Source organism: Phoenix dactylifera, chromosome 6, assembly GCF_009389715.1.
Source record: "Phoenix dactylifera cultivar Barhee BC4 chromosome 6, palm_55x_up_171113_PBpolish2nd_filt_p, whole genome shotgun sequence".
NCBI lineage: Eukaryota > Viridiplantae > Streptophyta > Magnoliopsida > Arecales > Arecaceae > Phoenix > Phoenix dactylifera.
This window is the reverse complement of record NC_052397.1, coordinates 3750373-3770635: the sequence shown is the minus strand read 5'-3', so window position 1 is coordinate 3770635 and position 20263 is coordinate 3750373. Positions and strand designations below refer to the sequence as shown.

General features: G+C 39.3%; 1 protein-coding gene across 8 annotated transcripts; it reads left to right on the top strand.

Annotated features, from left to right (window-relative positions):
- The first annotated feature begins 1375 nt into the window (after window positions 1-1375).
- Window positions 1376-19829, top strand: LOC103701967 (guanine nucleotide-binding protein alpha-1 subunit). Of its 8 annotated transcripts, XR_003384697.2 has the most exons (17): window positions 1376-2168; window positions 3699-3794; window positions 3986-4053; window positions 11009-11072; window positions 11241-11313; window positions 13453-13490; window positions 13666-13755; window positions 13909-13986; window positions 14704-14811; window positions 15118-15219; window positions 16300-16355; window positions 16854-16988; window positions 17508-17601; window positions 17696-17755; window positions 17827-18022; window positions 18172-18235; window positions 19297-19433. XR_003384697.2 is itself a non-coding variant. In XM_026802659.2 (16 exons), the coding sequence occupies exons 1-16, from the start codon at window positions 1455-1457 to the stop codon at window positions 19472-19474; spliced, it is 2034 nt and encodes a 677-aa protein (XP_026658460.1). In that variant the 5' UTR covers window positions 1379-1454; the 3' UTR covers window positions 19475-19829. The 8 variants fall into 8 exon arrangements, 7 of the variants coding, with proteins under 7 accessions (XP_026658460.1, XP_038983078.1, XP_008782444.1 ...); XM_026802659.2 differs by lacking the exon at window positions 18172-18235 and having other exon boundaries at window positions 1379-2168; window positions 17827-17906; window positions 19297-19829; XM_039127150.1 differs by lacking the exon at window positions 18172-18235 and having other exon boundaries at window positions 2068-2168; window positions 3663-3794; window positions 17827-17906; window positions 19297-19829.
- Window positions 19830-20263: the final 434 nt, after the last annotated feature.

Sequence of the window (20263 nt, the reverse complement as noted above, 5' to 3'; positions counted from 1 at the left end):
AAGAATTCTCATGTCAAATCAGCGGTAATTTATTTAATTTAAAATCTTAATACATACACATACTCACACATATAATAACATTACAATTGTAAAATTTAAAACAATCACCTCATGTAATATATTATATTAAAATATTATACTACTAAAATAAATATGTTCCACATGCTTTAATAGATTCAATAGCAATTTATTCTCGAACAGTAAATACTAATCTCCTCTTCTCCTACTCATAAGAACCAGAACAGGCACTCGTAACCGTCCCTTTCCTCTGTCCTTTTACCCTTTGAACAGCAACCGGAAACAGGCATACAAGCAGGTCAGCTGGTCACGTCACTTCTTTGGTCTGCTCTGGTCAGGAACACAATCAAAGGAAGGGGCGCTCTCCTACGGTCACTGGCTTCTCTCCTCTGTTTTGAGTAATTATAATACGTGACATGTTATATTAACATGTTATTGATAATAAGTTCAATAATGCCATATCATTATATAGTATGGCTCAATGCATTTAGAGGCCTAAGGCAAACTTAAAGGCCCCAACATAAATGCATTTTGGGACCTCAATATATAAATTAGGAAAGAGATAATTATTTATTTTAAGTAAGGGATACGTCCTAACATAAATGCATTTGAAGACCCCAATGCACCCCAAATGCATTGGACTCAAAATGCATTGAAGGCCTTAATGCATTTGGACTCTGACCTTGAAACTTACTATAATAAATGCATTTAGGAGCCGGGGCCTTACGACCGCCTCAGTGGCCTAAGAGTTGAGCCGACCTTGTATAGTATATAGTATAAACTATAATGTTATATATTATAATGAATTACTAAGATACCATATATGTAATTACAGTCCTTGTGGTATATTTAGTCATATGTAGAATTTAATTGAAAGCTTAACATGTAGTTGGAAAACACGAAAATTATAATTTTATGTTTCCGAAACAATCCAGAGCGTTCATGAGGCCATCAAATTGGGTATGCTTCCTCTTTATATCTTTTCATTGTTCTTATTTAGGAGAAAAGGCAAGGATTAGGGGAGCATGTCGGTCGTATATGTGGAGATTAATACTGAAAGGTTTGCGTCAAGGCAGTAGTTGAAGACTTTATGTCATCATCAAGGCTGGTCTATTCGTATTCCAATACTTGATGCATGCAGTTACTGGAACATCAACGGGAAATCATCCAGGTGCAGAAAAGAACACGACAAAATGGAAGGCAAATTCCCATCTCTAGTTACTCCGCGAGTGATCATAACATCCCACGTATTATAAAACGCAGCTCCGCGAACCTGGCGAACCACGGCAGCTCCCACGCCCGCGGCCCGCCTCGCTTCCGTCCCTCCATTCACCCCCCCCCCCCCCCCCCCCCCCCCCCCCCCCCCCCGCGCCCCCCGGGGCCCCAACTGCAGCTCCAACTTCCTGTGATCCTTCCCGAAAAACCCATTTCCCACAATGGAAACAGCCAGATCCCCCAGCCGCCTCCTCCGCCGCCTCTGCAACCTCTTCGGCCTCATCGCCGCCCCGTTCCTCTCCCTCCTCCCCTTCCCACCGCGGCGCCTCCCCAGCTTCGTCGCCGTACGGGAGGCCCTCCTACACCACGCCTTTCTCCGCCGCGGCCTCGTCCCCCGCACCGTCGCCGTCGGCCCCACCGCCGCCTCCCTTCACTTCTGGATCCCCGCCGCCCGCCGCCCCGGCCGCCTCCCTCTCGTCCTCGTCCATGGTTTCGGCGGCAACGCCAAGTGGCAGTGGGAGCGCCAGATCGGGCCGCTCTCCCGCTTTTTCGACCTCTATGTCCCCGATCTGGTCTTCTTCGGCCGATCCCGATCGGATGGCGAGGATCGGTCTGTGGGGTTCCAGGCGCGGTGCGTGGTGGAGGGGATGCAGCGGCTCGGGGTGGAGCAGTACGCGGTGGTGGGGATCAGCTACGGCGGGTTCGTGGCGTTCCGGATGGCGGTGATGGCGGCGGAGGCGGTGGAGCGTGTGGTGATCCTCACCGCCGGGATCTGCTCCGCCGAGAAGCGACGGGAGCTCGTGGGGAGAGAGGGGAGGGACGTAAGCGAGATCCTGATCCCCCAACGCGCCGAAGATCTGGTCATCCTTCTCCGGCGGTCAATGTACCGCCCGCCCCGCTGGATCCCCGCCTTCTTGCTACGCGATTTCATCGAGGTAGGTACCTCACCGCCCTGCTCTCTCTCCATGAATCTCAGATCAAGCATGACGCGAAAGCTCCCGTTCCCAAAAAAAACAAAGAAAGACTAGCTGTCATGAGCGGATAACCGCCACGTGGCCCATCTCGGAAATGGATGGCTCTCCGTCGTTTTGGAAGCTGGGACCGTCGTAGTAGCTGCCAAACACTCCGTGTAGGGAGAGCCCTCCGTTTCAAAGATGGGCGACGTGGCGGCAATCGAGGCGTGCGCAGCCTCTGATCCCGCTTCGAAAGCTTTTAGCCGGACACGAAAAGGATAATGATAAGTCTTTGTTCGACACGTAAGGGAAGCCAGAGCCGGACGCCAGTGGCCAGCTTTATTTGTGTAGTTTGGTGCGAGTACGCTTAATCTCGCTATTCGCTAGGTGTCGAGATCCGCAGTTTAATTTTTGCAGTCCGCTCGTATGGGTTTATCGAAGTAGGTGGAGGCGTGGGAGCGTGGCGGCACTTGGTGTCAAATGGACAACATTACGCGAGAAGTGACTCACGTTGACGTTCCCGAGCGATCATGAGCAAGGAGTTGGGCCGGTTTTCTACAGGGTATCTTGACGGATGCCTTCGCTTTTGAGAGTAGCGATAGCGATTTGGGAGATCCGTTCTCCGATCATGGTCCTTCGGATCGGGGCAGATCTTTCGTGGGCCCTTCACGCACGCACCCAATTACCCTTTTAAATGCGACATAGTTATATGCAATAAAAGTGGGATCATGCGCAATTACGTTTCCCAAAATGGGTTGAGATGGGAACTGGTGGTCGTGTGGACCTTACACGTCCCCTCTGTATTAAATGATTTGTAATTTGATGGATTATATGTTATACGTTACCAAAAAATTTAAATAACAAGCTCGCTCAATCACATGCTTTTCACCCCCAAGATTTTCTAAGAGATCCTGTATCTATTTTCAGTACTTCACGTCAGAGTTCTGGCTACAAGAGACTTCAAATCTACTTATATTTTCCCCCGTCGCATATTCCATCTCTCTCTTGTTTTTTCCATCTTTCTCTGCCTAGTCAATTAGTCATTTCATTCTTCAAGGCAGCACGCGGATTCTGTGCAGTTTGTCGTGGACCAGCTCAAGCACGTGGTCTCGAATTATAGCCAATCACGTCACCGTTCCCCGCACGCATCTAAGCGTACCTCCTTACCAAACCAAGTTAATCCAAAGCGGATCTTGTGGTCAGATGCCGTCATATGCTTGTCCTCGCAGTGCAACACGAGTCTCGTGGATGAACGGACGTAACTCGGCCCGGTAGTGTCAATTATAACCTATCGGGTGCAAATACACACGTAGCGCTTGAGCCACGTTTTTGTTCTATTTCTAGGCTTTAAATCTATCCCCACTCTCTCTCAACTTAAAAATTGATAGCTAAGATAGAGTGCTGATTTGAATGATAATCCTTACGTGTTTTACACAAAAAACGTTGCTTGGTGTTTTTTTTTTTTTTTTTTTACAGTACTAATGCATTGGGAGTATATTAAACTAAACCTAGGTGATGTACAAAGATTGGAGAAAGGAGAGGGTGGAGCTGCTGAAAGAACTACTTCAGAAGGGGGTTGATGTGGAGCCCCTTCCAGTTCTTAAACAGGTGATTCTTTGCTGCCGTAATTTCTTGAATCCATAGAAAATTTAGTTGCATGCTAGAAGTTAATAAAATAGCTTAAAGACAAATGCAGCGATAAAATTGTATGGGCTTCAAATGTTGCCACAACTTGCCTGGCTATTTTGGAACATGTTCATGCTCAGCCCCGCGACTTGAATATTTTGTTCTTTCCACAGGAAACTCTTATTCTATGGGGTGACCAGGATAAAGTCTTTCCCCTCCCTCTCGCATTTCATTTACAAAGGTACGCATTCTTCCTAGCTTAGTTTGCGCAAGGTTTCATTGGCCATGAAGGAATGATTCACAATATGACAAAAGTTGACCAGAAACAACCCAGGTTTTTACTTGGGCACGGGTGATTTCGTGACCCGGTTATTGAAGTGGCTAGACCATTAGAGTTCTGACTTGGATTTGGACGAGTCTCTGTTGAATATATTGGGTTTATTTAGTTTTGTGAGTGTCGTACGGGCATGGCTCTAATCCTGCATCAATTATTATTTTCTTCTTGGTTAGCTTTTTTTTTTTTTTTTTTTTTTGGTCGAAGTTTTGGGCTATTGCAAATGGTATCAGAACAAATCTGTCCTATGGCCCTGAGAAATATGGGGTACAATGACACAGGCCTATTTGGGAACCTCGAGCTGGTCATTATATTGGTGATTGGATTTGACTAGATTGGTACTTTTTAATTTAACAATGATGTCAGAAGGAGTGGATGAGGACCGCTACAAATGTTTGGGAAGATTTTGGATGTTTATACATGGTGAGCAACCTAAGCAATATCTTGAATGAATTACGAAACTTTCCTATAGTTAGGGGTAAATTATATTTATACCCATACTTATTTTTCCAAGATTTATTTTTATCTAACATTTTAAACTTAAATAGAATATTATCCAAACGTGTTAATCTTAAATAAGATCTAAATGCTATATCAGGAAAATTTCAAAAATGACCAAAATAATCTTAAGTAGCATAACAATCATCCAAGCATCATGAGATAAATAGTTTCATTAACACCGTTAATTTAACTAGATGTAAGTATAGGTTTTACAAACTATTAAGTATAAGTATAATAAGTATAAATCTCAGAGATGATTTGGGTGTAAGTATAGATTTTACAAACTATTAGGTATAAGTATAATAAGTGTAGATCTCGGAGATGGTTTTGTGATTTAGTCTAGTATCTTCTTTGCAAGCTTTTTTTTTTGTGGCGTCATGGGTCATTGTAAGTTAAAAGGATTTTGTGTACTTATAAATTGAGGGTCCGGTGTCTCAAGCTGAGCTAACGTAGCCTAAGCTTCATTCCATGCTTCTACCCTAGAGCAATGAATCTCAAATCAAAAGTTGCAGGTTTCTAGAAAATAGGCTTTGCTGTCGCCCAGACCCAGCTTCTTAGTTGGAGCCCAGAATTCATAGACAAACAACCAAATGGTCAACGTGAAATGAATTTCTTAGTTGGGCCTTAGGTTTCAACCCCGAGCTTGGAAAAACCTAAGCATCGTATCCGGACAACAGACAACAAACACCAATACATGGGCTCTTGGCAACACTCGCTGGTGCCACCCCACCCTAGGTTATCTTGCCAATGACACGTCACAACTCACAACCCGTTCCCAAAACTGTGTATCGTAACTCAACTACTCCAGCTATTGATGGATTTTTTTTTTTTGATTGATGTTAGAGAAAGAAAAAAAAGCAATAAAGGGTTTTGCAGGCCACCACCAAGCTTATGCAGATTTGGCAGTGAATTGCCAACGATTCAAATATATAGCTTGTAGACCTAGCTGGTTTTGGTTGGTTAAATGAGATGGTTTAATCATCAAAATGCCTTGTTCTCTAATACGAACGATGTGAGGTTTATGCTACCAGATAGAGCACCATCATGATGCTATGAATTGCATTTGTTGAGCAAAGAGGCTCTAATTGATAATGTGGTGACTAAATTATAGGCCATAATCTATATCTTTCTTCTTAGGCTTTAGGCGGCACACATCAGTAATCAGAGCCAACACATGTCCATTTGAACCTAAGTTAAGAAAGATAGTAGCATCTTGGACTGCTACTGTGGTAGCTTATAACCAACTCGTTGAAAACATCATTTCCGGTTGAATCAATTGGCCTCCAACGTGCGCAAGTTGTAGCAATTTTCCATTGTCGGAGCACTTTTATGGCCTCTGGAAGGTTCTGATTGGTTTTAGACCCATCTTATCCTTCTTCTCTCCCTACTCAACAAATTACAAATGGGCCATGAAATCCAGTGGCCTCTTTTTTTTTTTTTTTGCCGGATGCACTGTGAAAATGAAGTCATGCTCTCTTAATGTCTCCTCTAATGAAAGCAGGCATTTGGGAGCGAAGTCAAGGTTAGAAGTCATCAAAGATGCTGGGCACGCATTGCAATTGGAAAAACCTCAACATGTTAACCGCCTAATCAAATGGTTCCTTTTGGATGCAGAAGATACCAAACCAACTTAGCCTGCGACACTGTATAATTGGTGGTAAAATATGATGCAGAGCTATGCTATTTGGTGAGAGAGGGTATGGCCCTTAAAGAATGGTTTAAATGGCCAAAATTTATAATTCCTCTCTCTCTCTCTCTCTCTCTCTCTGTTTTTATTTTTTATTTTCTTTCTTTTGTAACGTCCGGAGGAGTTCGGAATATGCCCTTTATCTTTGCCCTAAAGGCACTGGGGTTGGTGTGGGATTGTATGGGTAGGTTGTCCTCAAGTAAATGGTTATAAACAGTAGTTCCCTTTAGCAAAGCAAGCAAAATGACCGGCTCGTACGTAATGCTTTTGAGTTGGTTGCTCTTCCGCTTTGTGTGCATGGTTTGTAAAATCGCTTCTCGGGTCTGATTCTCCACTACATTCTCGACCTGGATGGTCACTGCCAGCTCCGATGTCCTCAAGGCCGCCGGCGATGACTGGTGCCTCGCGGAGCGTGCCGGCATGGAGATCGTGCAGGAGTTCGGAGTTCGGCATTTCGAAAACATCATTTGGGCATCCGTAAAAGGCATTTTCTATTTTATATTCTTTATTTTTTTTGATCTAGCAGGATGTAGAGCTATATAAATTGCCCTTGAAAAAAAAAAAAAAGAGAGAGAGAGAGAGAGAGTAGAAGGGAGCTGGCTATTTCCTCTTGCTCCTGCGGAGCACTTTCCGCTGCCCTGAGACGTGGTATCAATTTATTGGCTCGATTCACTGGAGCAAACGATGGTATCTCACGTTCCCTACGTCCGTTAGATGCGGGCAGCCGTTAGAGTGTTGCGGTCCAATTTGTAGGTCAGCAATTAGGTGCGTCCACTCTGTAGCAAAGGGACCAAACTTCCCTCTTATCAATGGGAATGGTTTAGTTTGGCATGCACCAAGATAACTTCGCATGCATGTCACTTGGTGTGATTTAGCTTCACCATCTAAAATTAGTTTATAGGTTCTCGTAGATTTCAGTCGCAATACATGATAGTACATGGGTAGATGGGGGTAGATGTGGGTGTTGAACAAAAATTCTGCCCCTCCACTTATATATCCTACTCTTGTTACTTCAGTAATGTTTTTGTAGAAGAGCACAACTTTATGAGTAGTGATTCGACCATTCACACTAAACAAAAACTAAATTTTTCAAAATATTATTATTAATAATAGAGGGATCAACATAAGTAATGAAGGGTCCAAGGGAGGGCAGAAATTTTACTTCTTGTGTGGAGATCAGGTTTGGGTCTTTGCAAGTCCAAACCGGGTTCCTTTCTCTTTTCCTGACTGCAATGAGCTTTCTACCTACTAGGGACCTGCTATCCAAATTGGAGTTCTTCGGCTCTAGTACAGTCCATTAAGGATTTCATCAAATTATATGATGTCATATAATTACTATTAATTCCCAGTTGTTGAGGGAATAATACGTTGTAGGTGTTCTAAAAATTATGTTTTCTTGCATCATTATTCATCGACATTTCCTACACCACGTCCATTTGGCAAGGTTTTATGCTATAACGGGAACATAACTGACCGGTTTTAAATCCTGCATGCAGCCACTTTGTAATTTCTGTTTGAAATATGTGATTATTATTTACTAGTATTTGTTGTCAGTCATCAGCTCCCGTAATTTAAACAAATGCCTCTATTCTTAATCGCTGGTCCGAAGTTGATAGTGAGTAGAAATATGAAATAATATAATTATATATATTTGTGATGGTCTCAAAGAGTTGGGTTGCGTTGATTTATGAAGGTAGTTGGATTAGACAAGAAATTGGTGTTTGTTAGGAATATGAATGTTTTCATTTATGCATTCTCTCCATGTTGGTACGAATAAATTATAGTTTTACCGAGAACAAAAGCTTTCATATTGAACATTTGGGTGGAATAAAAAAAACAAAGATTAAAAAAGAGAAAATTTTGGAGGTGATTATTGTTTGAGCCGAATATTTTTCTTTTATTGTAATGCTTGATGGTTCCGGGCGTCTCTTTTGAATACAGAAAGCAAAAAAATAAATGGAATTTTGAATCGTTGGTGATGCTTTTGTACGACATTATCAAACTTCGGCACGGTGGTGGGCGTATCCTTCTCTACCTGGAATTTTCTAAATATCTAGAGTTTGACAAATATCTTTATGCATAGACTAGCTATTGGTAGTTGTTATATTATTTATGATCGAATAATGATTCCAATCAACATCCCGTTCTTGCATCAATAATACTAGAGTTTCTTAAACATCCTTTCCAAAATTTGTTCAACCCATAAAGTAAGAAATGCATCCAATTCTTTGCATTCAAAAGGGTTCTCTCCAGGAGCGGCCCAATGTATTTGGAGGCTTAAGGTCGTTTTGTCTTTGAGGCTTTCTCTGCAGTGGATTGGCTTAAATCGAACTTACAGAAAAAATCTTTTTTATTTCCATTTTGTCTTTGAGGCTTTTCTTGCAGTGGGCCTTTTTTGAGCTAGGAGTTTAGGTGACCGCCTAAGTCGCCTAAGGATTAGGCCGGCCATGGTTCTCTCTATGCATCTGAGTTCCGATGGGGTACAACCATGACAGGTTAGCTTCCATCGACCGTTACAAAAAAAAAAAAAAAAAAAAGGCATCCTGACCGCGGAATTTAATGAAAAAATATATTAAAAGAATTAGGCAAAGTTTATTTTTTTATATTATTAATACGATAGAAGAAAACAATTTTAAAAATTAGATAAATTAATGGAGAAACCCTTTCTCTCTCTCTCTCTCTTAGTTTATTTTTCTTTTTAGTTTTATTATTCTTTTTAACTCGCCTTTCGCTTGTGCGCTCGAAAGCCTCGAATCCAGCTGAACTCTTGTCAGCCTTCAGATTCGCCACGTTGGAGTTTGGAAGGCTGAGATTACATATAGGGTTGAGACAAGGACGGTCAAAGAGAACGACCCCCGACGACTGGTGAGGGTTTCCGGTTGGGACTCTGAGGCAACGGCGCTCCGGCGACGAGAGTTACGATCTCCCCCCCCCCCCCCCACCCCCCCAGCCGGCCAGCCTCCGATCCCCGCCGAGGAGAGTTTTCTCTTCGAATTCTGAGAAACCCTAGAGAAATTCGGGGGATCTCGTGTTGTCTAGACCCCATTGCCCTCTTACATGCCGATCCAGTTCTCGTGAGGTTTTTTCCGAACTCTCTGTCTTTCATCATGCTAGAAGATTTTCTGCTGGTGGATTTGAATCAGTATTTACGGTTCCCGTTTCATTATACTAAGGTCTAATTCATATAGTAGCTGCCTGAATTATTTCGCAGAAAAGCAAAGAATTCCATGTTGTTCAAGGAAAGATTTTGATTTCAAAATTATTCCTTTTCTCAATACAGATGGCAGTAGCATTCTTGGTTTGCTAGTTTGACATTTTAATCCGTTATGCACTTCAAATGTTAATATGTATTTTGCTGATCGGTTGGAGTATCCGCTAATAAATTTTGAATCCTTTAAGTGGCCACTGTTTCTTACATTCAAATACCCGTCTTATTGTCGTTTTACAGCTATTCATTTGTAAGTTGGAGTATCTAGTTCCGACGAATTGTTCTGTTTCTGGAGTGCTCTCTTAAAATTGAAGCTTTCATCCCTTAAATTCCAATGGTGAATTTCAAAACACGTATCTAGAGCATGTCCTGTATTAACTGGAATACCACAAACAGCAGTAATTTGGACAATGCACTTTTAAATTAACTTGGCAAAATTCTGATGATCAATGTCTAGTTCTCAAAGGAAAAAAATAATCCTCGGTTGCCTCCATACATTTTCCGGAATGCTATCCCATTCATGATACAATATCTAAGCTGGCCATTCATACGGAGTCTGCTTGAAATAAGGAAAAAGGGAAAAGATAAGTTCTTCAAAGTTAGCAAGGACCGCTTGAAGGCTAAGTTGGACATGTGGATTTGACTTGCTTGTGCTCATGGGGAAAAGCTGCGAAACGAACCCATACGACTCTTCAAGATCATCTCAATGCACTGGTTCCTATAATTGGAGGGGGATATTGTCATTGCAGCACTGGCTTACATGCCTCTTTCATCCTCCTATATTAAAAAAAAATAGCATCAACCTTGGATTTTATTTTAATAACATAACTTAAAAATAACAAGTGTCTCACACGCTTGTTTTTCCATAGCATAATCACATGTGCATCTTGTAACAGTAAGGGATGGATAAGAAATATGAAAGGGCTCTTGAGGAACAATTGAAACTTAAAAGTCCATTAAGGAGACTCAGAAGTGGACGAGGATCAATGTGGTACTCTCAATAATAGAATGAGATGCTGCTAGATACAAAGGTGTAATGTGGTCGAGCCATAATAAACCTATATGCTCTGAGTTCATTTTAAGAGACACACTACACATTTTGAGGAAAGAGCTAGAGCTTCATCTCTAGAAGCCAGTCGTGAAAAAAATGAGGTGAACTAAAAAGACAAGAGCAAGAAATAGGAGTCACTGAAAACCTTCTCGCATGTTCTTTGCAATTAGTTATTGCAAAATGGTTCCGCCTAAGTTGTCGTTATCATCTTGTCATTATCTACCTCTACATTGCTTTCTTTGTGTTAGCTCTAACATATTTTAGGTGCATCCTGACATGTTATAGCTTGCAGATAGTTAGCATCGACTCATCCAGATTCTTCTAGAGATGGAGTTATCCTGTATGCAAAGTTCACCAGGGAAACCAGACAAAACGCATATTGTATAATTTTCATGCTTTCCCTTGTTCTTGACAGCATGGGCTCTTTCTGCAGCAGACAAAAACCTTACAACGAGGCTGATACTGAAGAAAATGAACAGGTAACCTTCTTCACTGTTTAAAACATTGAGCAGCAGCATTTGTAAGTTGCACTGGCATATTCGACCCTTTAAAGTGTTGCCTTTCTTATGTTTTACATTGCCTTAAGATTTTTATGCCCATGACTTCTCAGTTTGTTTGGCCCTTTGGTCTTATTTGAGCATTTTCAGGATGCAGAAATTGAGAGGCGAATTGCTCGAGAAACAAAGGCTGAGCAACATATCCATAAACTTCTACTCCTTGGTATGCTTGATGTATATTTGTTTAATCATTTATATAAATATCATGAATATTTAGGATATTAAAGTGATGCCTTCAATCAAGGTGGATGGTATTGAGAATTCAAATTAGAAGCAGGAATATGTAATTCTTATTTGTGCTTGTGGTCCATGGTTTCCTAGATCTGTTTATTGGAAATAATAACTAGATAATAACAAACTTGCAATTTCAAGCATTCATTACTCATAAACCCAGATGGTGTGTACTCCCTAGGATCTGAAACTGTTTTTCTTGCTATTTCTTCCTAGTTCCACACTAATAGAAGAATGCATATTCTTGGTAGCAATGAAAATGTCTAGGCAAGAAAAAATAACTGATGTTGCAGAAAATCAGTACAGATTCTATGAAGGTTAGTTGGTAGACTTTTGCACTTTCTAGAAGAAACTAGAAAGAATTATGAAATTGCCTGAAGAGAGCAAGAAGAGATTGGCACACCCGTGCCTCTTGTCAAAAAAACAGCTGAAAGAAGATTGAAGATAAACAACGTGGATGTATGTGTACCACACACACACACACATAATACATATATATGTCTGCACGTGTGTGAATATAAAAATGGCATTTTGTTTTCGCTTTTCTTTTCTGTGATTAGGAAAGAGCTCTAGTTAGTACTGGTGGGTGTGAATCAGGGCTTGTTGGCTAGTGGAAAAGTTAGCATCAGTGTAAGCACCGAGATTGAATGCGGTGGTGTTGTGGCCTTAATAGATCCTTAGCTGGCAGCAGTGGCATGTGATTGTGCTGGTGCTGAATTGTATAGCAGAGAGATAGAGTAAGGAACTGAAACGAGGTATTTTTGTTATGGAGCCATTAGAGATTACCAGCAACTCCAAGAGAGTTATGTGAAGTTGGGCCTTAGATATTTAAAGGAGCATAGCTGTTGCAAATTCTGCAACTTGGTGTATTGGAACATTTACATGTGGTATGTAATCCTGATAATAGTTAAGAGATGATGGAGGATTAAGCCGGGTAGGAGGATGAGTGATGCTGTAGTGCAATTGATCTCTGCATGACATGTTTCATAGTTTGATAATGAATATCTCTTTGGGTGTGCCTCTTCTTCATGACATCTCTTTCTAGTGATGGAGTCAAGATTTTGGCACTAATAAATAATTTATCAAGATTTTCCATCTCATTGATTTTGTTGGCTTGAGGCTAAATATCCATTGGTGGTTAGTCATGACAACTAGAGTTTGTGGTAGTGTCGGTTTATGGAAATTGAAGGAAGGTTTTTGTGGTTAAGGAAAATTGTGATTGGGAGCTGCACAGGTTCATGCAAGTTGGTCTTGCTGGTTTCGGACTACGATGAAGGAAGGGTGCATTTTATTTTTTTTTCTTGGTATTGATAGACAAGGAAGGTTGCTGGTGTGCCTTCTTGCTTTCTGCAATGTCCATTATTTGATTTTTTGTATGCTCAAGTATGTTTGAAGACTTGTTCTACATGACCTATACCATCTTCGTTGCATGTGAGCACATCAGTTGGGTTTTCCTTGCTCTGTGATCAGCTGGTGCAACTTCTGTTCCTCTAAATCCTCTCATTCTTTAATTTTTTTTTCTAACATCGTTATAAATTCTCTAGAATGTACATTCATTACAATAATTTTACATTGTTAATATAGAAAAGTTCTTCTGATTTTGTAGCTTATTACCTACAGGCATGTACATGCAGAAACCTTTTTATGCTTCTACCCATAACCATGTTTATTTTTAAAATATAAAGATATAAATGTGATAGTCTAATAGATAGCCTTTGATTCTTGTAAGTGACATGCTGAATATTACTCTTTCTAACTAGCTAAGTCTTACCATGAAAATTTTAAGAAATTCATTTTAATGTGTTCTGAGCCTGGTCAGCATAGCCAGTTGCACTGTTTCGTGGCCTTCAGCTTTGAGCATAGAAAGCATCACCCATTCACAAAATTATGATAAATGCTAATAAGAGGAATAATCAGAAACTGATATAAAGTTCTAGATTCATGTTTTTATATTTCTCTCTTCTTGATTCTGATCCCGTTATCTGTGTTCATTTGTAACTTGTAGTTTTGCGCATATGTAAGGTGATCCTTTCATTATCTTATTATGTTGAAAATTTTCTTTGATTCAAAGGTGCGGGAGAATCAGGAAAATCTACAATTTTTAAGCAGGTCAGATAATTGATTCCATGACGTTTTTTTCTGAATGAAATTAATTTTGACATGTCTCATGCTTAAATTTTCTTCAGATAGAACTATTTGTTCAAACTAGCTTCATTAAATATAATGACTGGATTTTTTTTGCTGCATTTAATTCTGACATTTTCTATGCTTGTTTTTTTTGCAGATAAAACTACTCTTTCAAACTGGCTTTGATGAGGCGGAACTTAGAAGTTATACATCAGTGATCCACGCTAATGTGTATCAGACAATTAAAGTACGCAATACTGAAGAGGGTGTGTCTGTTTGTTTCTCTTATTCAAGTAATGAGGATTCCTTAGTGTCAAGAGCTTGGAAGAGTTGAAAATTCTTCAATATGATCACTCATATTCTCTGCTTTCCTGAGGCTAAATTACTTGGACATAAACAGATATTATATGATGGAGCAAAGGAATTGGCACAAAATGAATCAGATTCTTCGAAGTATGTTGTATCCCTTGACAATAAGGTCTGCTTACGTCTTTCCTTGTTTCAAATTGTTTCTTGACTCTTCATACATATCATACTTGCATATATGACATGCCCGCAAACAAGAGACTAGGAGTTGAACTATTATCTGCATTTGTCTACTTGTGATTTTGTCTTGAGGACTAAGCCTGGGAGTGTTGTTCGTTAATGGAATTTCTTGTTCATACCATAACTTAGACCAGGAACTCAATCATGAGTACTTAATGTCAGAACAATATATTATCCACATACTTTTTTCAGAATATAGTGCGGTCAAACCCAATATTGTATTATTGTTTTTTGGATACCTAGCTAATATCATGCTAACCAGAACTTACCTAAATTGCCGTATGCTTTATATTTCATCGTATTTGCACTAATCTCAGAATTGCTATGTATATGAACTCCCAGAACTCTGGGAGTGCGAGATATGTCTAGTGTTTCATTAGTTTTAATTCATAAATATTCTGAAATTTGATTTTTGCTAGCTGGCAAACACTTGCTGCATTGCTGAAAGCATGTGCACAGCCTTGATTTTACAACTCTTCAAGATTGTTTTTTGCAATGCTATAGGCTTTAAGTGAAAGACACTTCTTTGTAAGAGAGGTCAAGTGTTTAGAGTCATGATTGTCATCTACTTGCATATGTTTTCTTTCTGTTTTATTTTTTGTGAGGTTTGGTCTAAGTCTAGAAAGCACTGTGGTCCCTTTGACATCAGGATCTTGGAGAAAAACTTTCTGAAATTGGAAGTAGGTTGGATTATCCATATCTTACTAAAGAGATTACAAACGAGATAAAAACTTTATGGAATGATGCTGCTATTCAGGTAACTTCTCGCACATGCAAATTATCATGAAATGGTGGAATTTTTCTAGTTTTATTTGTTGATGGGTCATAACATGGTTCCTCGTATCAGCCCAAACCGGACGATATGGAACGTACCGTACCGGTTTGGTACCGATATCTGATACAGGTAGCATACCGACACTTGGTATGCCGAAAAGATCTCATACTATACCGTACCGACATAGTGCTAGTGTGGCACTAGTATGGGGTCCGATACCAAGACGACGAACCTTGGGTCATAACGCCCATCTAATCATTCTTGATAATTGATGGTGTATATTTGTAGGAAACTTATGCTCGTGGAAATATACTACAAGTTCCTGATTGTGCTCAATATTTCATGGAGAATTTGGAACGATTATCTGAAGCAGATTATGTTCCAACAAAGGTCTAGTATATGCAAAAATTATTCTGCTTTTATATGTGAGTTCAATATTGTATTTTGATATTGCAATTCTTTTCTAGTTTTGTTCAGAGCATTTTGATTATGCTTCTGCATGCCTCTGCTTATTCATGTTAGCAGAAATCATATAGAAGCGGAATTCACTGATCTGCTCAGAAACATTTCATTTAGTCTTAGTTGATGTAAAGGGTGGTCTATATTTTCTAAACATATTTCATATTAATTTAATGAGGCGATGTTGTAAATCCCCTTTGATCTAGGTTTATAAGTTGTAACGGATGAAGGGATATCTTATTGTTGCAGTTCTGAGATTATTCAGTTCCAAAATATATGGTGGAAGAATTTAAGATTCACAAAGGGAATTAATGGGAGGAAAATTGAGAATTGTGGGTAGAAGGTTGGACAGGAGGCTAGATATATATTGCAATGTTAATTTGAACCAGTAGATAAGCTGGATAAAGAGAAAAAATAATCCTAGAGTTGTGGGCAGAAAGGGTTTATTGCTTATAGTATTGGACCTAGAGTTCCACAGGTTGGGTACATAATCTCAAGAATATAGGCCAGGAAGGAAAATATTAATTGTTCTTTGGTTTCTGATAAGTTTTTGGAGATTTATTAGGGGATATTTGATTAGAGGTAGATTGTTTAAACAGCTTTTGGATTTATAATAATTTGACAAACAAAAAGCAAATGAGCTCCTAAGGACGTTCATGAACTTAAAATTTGATCTATTTACGTTCTTGCACCCCATGTAGGGGCCTTGGTTCTTGGTTTAGGCTCATAGATTATAGTAAATAGCTTGTTACCTTTTGAACCCTTTTGTTATAATCTTCTATTTAATTTATTTCTCTGCTGTTAATCTATAATTCAATTTGGAATCACTTTTATGAATGGCAAGTGGACGGTGGTTGCTATTGGCTGTTTTTTGGTAAGGAGACTGCTTTTAAGTCTATCTTCTCTTCAAGAGTTGCACCAGTCATCTTTCAGCAATACAGTGATGCTAAATAGTTGATCTTTCCTTTGACTCTTCTCATTTTTGCTTCTTTCACACCCTGGATGTTGCAGGAGGATGTTCTTTATGCCAGAGTGCGAACAACAGGAGTTGTAGAGATCCAATTCAGGTGGTCTTTTTGCTTACTGTGTCGTTTCAACAAATAATTTTTTTGCTTCTTTACACTGTCTCATTTATGTATCCATGAAATACTGATTTAAAGATTTACCTTGAGGCTTAGCTTGATAATTTCTGTGAGTGGTTTTCTGTCATTTTAATAGTGTTCTGAAACTGAATTTTGAGTATGATAACCTTGTGATCTGTTGACCCATTGTTTTGAAATTTTCTGCCCATCAACATTTACCTTCTATAATATGTATTCTACGATTCCATTAGTTTTATAAGATGAAGATGCGCATGTTCATATTGTACTCCATCCCTGATTTTCTGGTTTATGCACTTGCTCCTTACTGTTTTTTTTAAAAATTATTTTTAAGTTATCACCCTCAAAAAATTATTTTTTTTTAATACTCGTCTTCCCAAATAGTAAAATATTATGGGCATTTGATACAAGTTTTCAAATTATTTTGAACTGGCAATCTTTATAAATGGAGTGGTCCTTCTGCAGCCCTGTAGGAGAGAGTAGAAAAAGTGGTGAAGTTTATAGGCTATATGATGTTGGAGGCCAGAGAAATGAGAGGAGAAAATGGATCCATCTGTTTGAAGGTGTCACGGCGGTCATTTTCTGTGCTGCAATTAGCGAGTAAGTCTCCATTTCCTATATGATATGAATCCTGCAAAGCTTTTTTATTTTTAAACTTCAAATTTAAAAGTTTTCATGATATTAAAATTTGTGCTTTCTTTGATATTGTAAAACCTCCGCTTCGTATTTTACAACTTGAAGGGTATTGCTTAAACTTTAGCATCGAATTCCTGTATTGTGTCAGAGTTACAAGTGCAGTCAAAGTGCCTCTGGTCACATGCTTATGGGGTCTCCGATGTTTTTTTATAAGTCTGTCTTCTGATTAAATATGTCTTATTTTTTGGCTGCAACTATTTGCTTTTTTAAGGCATCCATTTTGACTCTTCTCTGTCCTAAGTAACTGCCTTATGCTTATGCTAATCCATAAGTTGGAATGGCAGTTTATCTCTGGCACACCTCAGATGCTGGTATGGTAATAAATATGTACTTGGGGGCCAACTGGATTGGGCAATGTATTTATTCCATGCATGAATGTTTTGTCAAACAAGATTCCTTTTTTATTTAGAGTTGCTGTTACAGGTACGATCAGATGCTTTTTGAGGATGAGACGAAGAATCGGATGATGGAGACCAAGGAACTCTTTGACTGGGTCCTGAAGCAATCATGCTTTGAGGTCTTTGTGTAGCTTCCTTCAAAGTTTCTAGTCCTTATCTTAGAATTCAGTCTGTTGTGTGCCCTTTCTAAAGTTCATGAATTGTCTTGAACAGAACACATCGTTCATGTTATTCCTAAACAAGTTCGATATATTTGAGAAGAAAGTTCAAAAAGTAAGAGTCTACTCCTGATCATCAGTCAAATATATGCTTTTATGCAAAGATTGATATTCTGTTTTCCACAGGTCCCCTTGAACATTTGTGAGTGGTTCAGGGATTATCAGCCCATGGCATCAGGAAAGCAAGAAGTGGAACATGCATACGAGTAAGTGGTTTGGCGTTTTAGAAATGCAATGGCTAAGCATCCAAATCCATTTTAGGATGCCTATGACATTTTACTAGAAGAATTCATATCATAGGAATAAAGAGATACCACTGCAGGTCTGTGCATAAAGAAAATGAGGTTTCCAGATGAATTATGTGTGTTATAGGGATTCTTTGTATTATCATTTATGAATTTAAAATGGTTTGTTGGTTCCGTCATTGGTTTGAATCATTTGATATTGGGGAACCATATGTATCAAATGCAGCCGTACTCTTTCCCAAGCTGTATTCCAAGTCTCTGTCAGTTATATGAAGACAGCAGACTCCAAGGTAACATGCCATTTTGGAAATAATTGGACTAAATTACTTAATGAAATCTTAACATTTAGTTCAGTAGAATGTAGAAATATGTGTAAATAATTTCACAGCCTCAATATTTTTGATCATAATGGACTTCCTTACCTCCTTTATCATCAGTCAGTACTGCATCATCTCAAATAACGATGTATGTGTAGGAATAGAGAAATGGACAGTCCTTTCTAATAGAACTAGAGCTGATGAGTGGAATAGAAAGAGAGGTGCTTCTGGGGTGCGAATCATGACTAGGCAGCTTTTGGGGAAAAAGGTAGAATGCTAATGAAGGTCTGTGTTACGTGCTTCAGAATGCTGGCAGATGAAAAATACCCACATAAATATTACAAATGCGGGGGAGTTACAAATGTGGAAATGGATGTGCGGTAGATTTAGGAAGAGCAAGATGAGAAACTGGTATACGAGAGGAATGAGGCACAGGGTTTGCTTAACCCTCAGTTGTGGAGAAAATGGTTTACTTTTTGAGATTGTATTGGCGTGTAGAAAATGATTAACCTTTTGAGATTGTATTGACATGTGCCATGGAGACATATGGACCTTGGTAGCCAGAATCTTGTACCTAGGGACTAAGGTAATACACCCATTTGGAAATCTTTCTGGAATCTTGAACCTGCACCTGCTTCTTAAATACTTATTTTCTTCAAGTTTTGCTAGAATATCCGTTTTCCTGCACCTTTGCCTGCTCAGGCAACTGAGGTATGGACGGCAGAGACTTAGTAATAAAAGATACTTGAACGTGTAAAGATGTGAAGAACTGGATAACCCTTAGTAAGAATGCATTGCGAGGGTTCATCAAGGCAAATCCTATTGGCAAGCATAAAGCTTGATCTATGCTTGTAGCTACTGCACTTTTGAAACTGCATATTTCCTTCAATTTGTGTACGTTCTATAAGAAATAAAATGTGAACTTTGTATTTATTTCACACACGCATGTGCCAAACTTAGTTTCTTGCCTTCCCTTTCTCTCATCTTTACTATCAATTTCACATATCTTGTCTCAATATCTAAGCTTCTGACAGGTTTGTGAAGAAGAAATTTGAGGAACTTTACTTTCAAAGTACCAAACCGGAACGTGTGGACCGTGTCTTCAAGATCTACAGGACAACTGCCTTGGATCAGAAACTTGTAAAGAAAACTTTCAAGCTGGTTGACGAGACCTTGAGGAGGAGGAATCTCATTGAGGCTGGCTTGTTGTGAGCGCTACTTCTTTCCAAACATATAATGAGCTGATCGGGAATTTTGCTCCCTATTTGTATTTCTTTTGCCTGAAATGAACTTCTTCGTCTATCTTCCACCGGTAAAGAAAATTGAAGCCTTGTATCAAAAAAGGAAAATTGAAGCCTTTGCATCTGTTTGTTGCCATTAGATTTATTGTTCAATTTACTTGCAGATCCGTGATTTGGTTATACTTGAATGTACATCATTTTTCCCCCTCTTTTTTATTTTCCTGATGTCAGGGTTCTTAGACATGAATTTGTACTCGAACAGAGCCTGGATCTCTTAGTCGTTCTCTGATTATAGTTTCCTCAATATACGTATGTTCTCAAATTGTCCAAAGAATTGTGTGATGAGACAACTTTTCTGTGTACAGAGATGTACTAATTTTCCCAGACCCTACTTGGCTGATTTTAATTTTGTACATCATCAGACCCTACTTGGCTGATTTTAATTTTTTGTGCATCATCCAAATGTATCCTGCGAGCAATGACATGTATTAATATTAGGCTTTTTATGTTTTAGAAGAGAATGGTGGATCTCCATGTCCTCTCTCCGTAGGCAACACGGATGCTAATCTAACACAATTTTTTATCATTTGTTCGCCGCTTGATTACTGTTTGGAAATTCCTACCTTCATCCGAGTCTCCGAAGCGGCATCAATTAGAAAGGATTGTGATGGACTCTTCCTTCATAATTTTTATTATTTGTAACATTATATATGGAGAGATGTATGTTCTAATCTTTTATGGTGGGATTATTTAAGGCGTG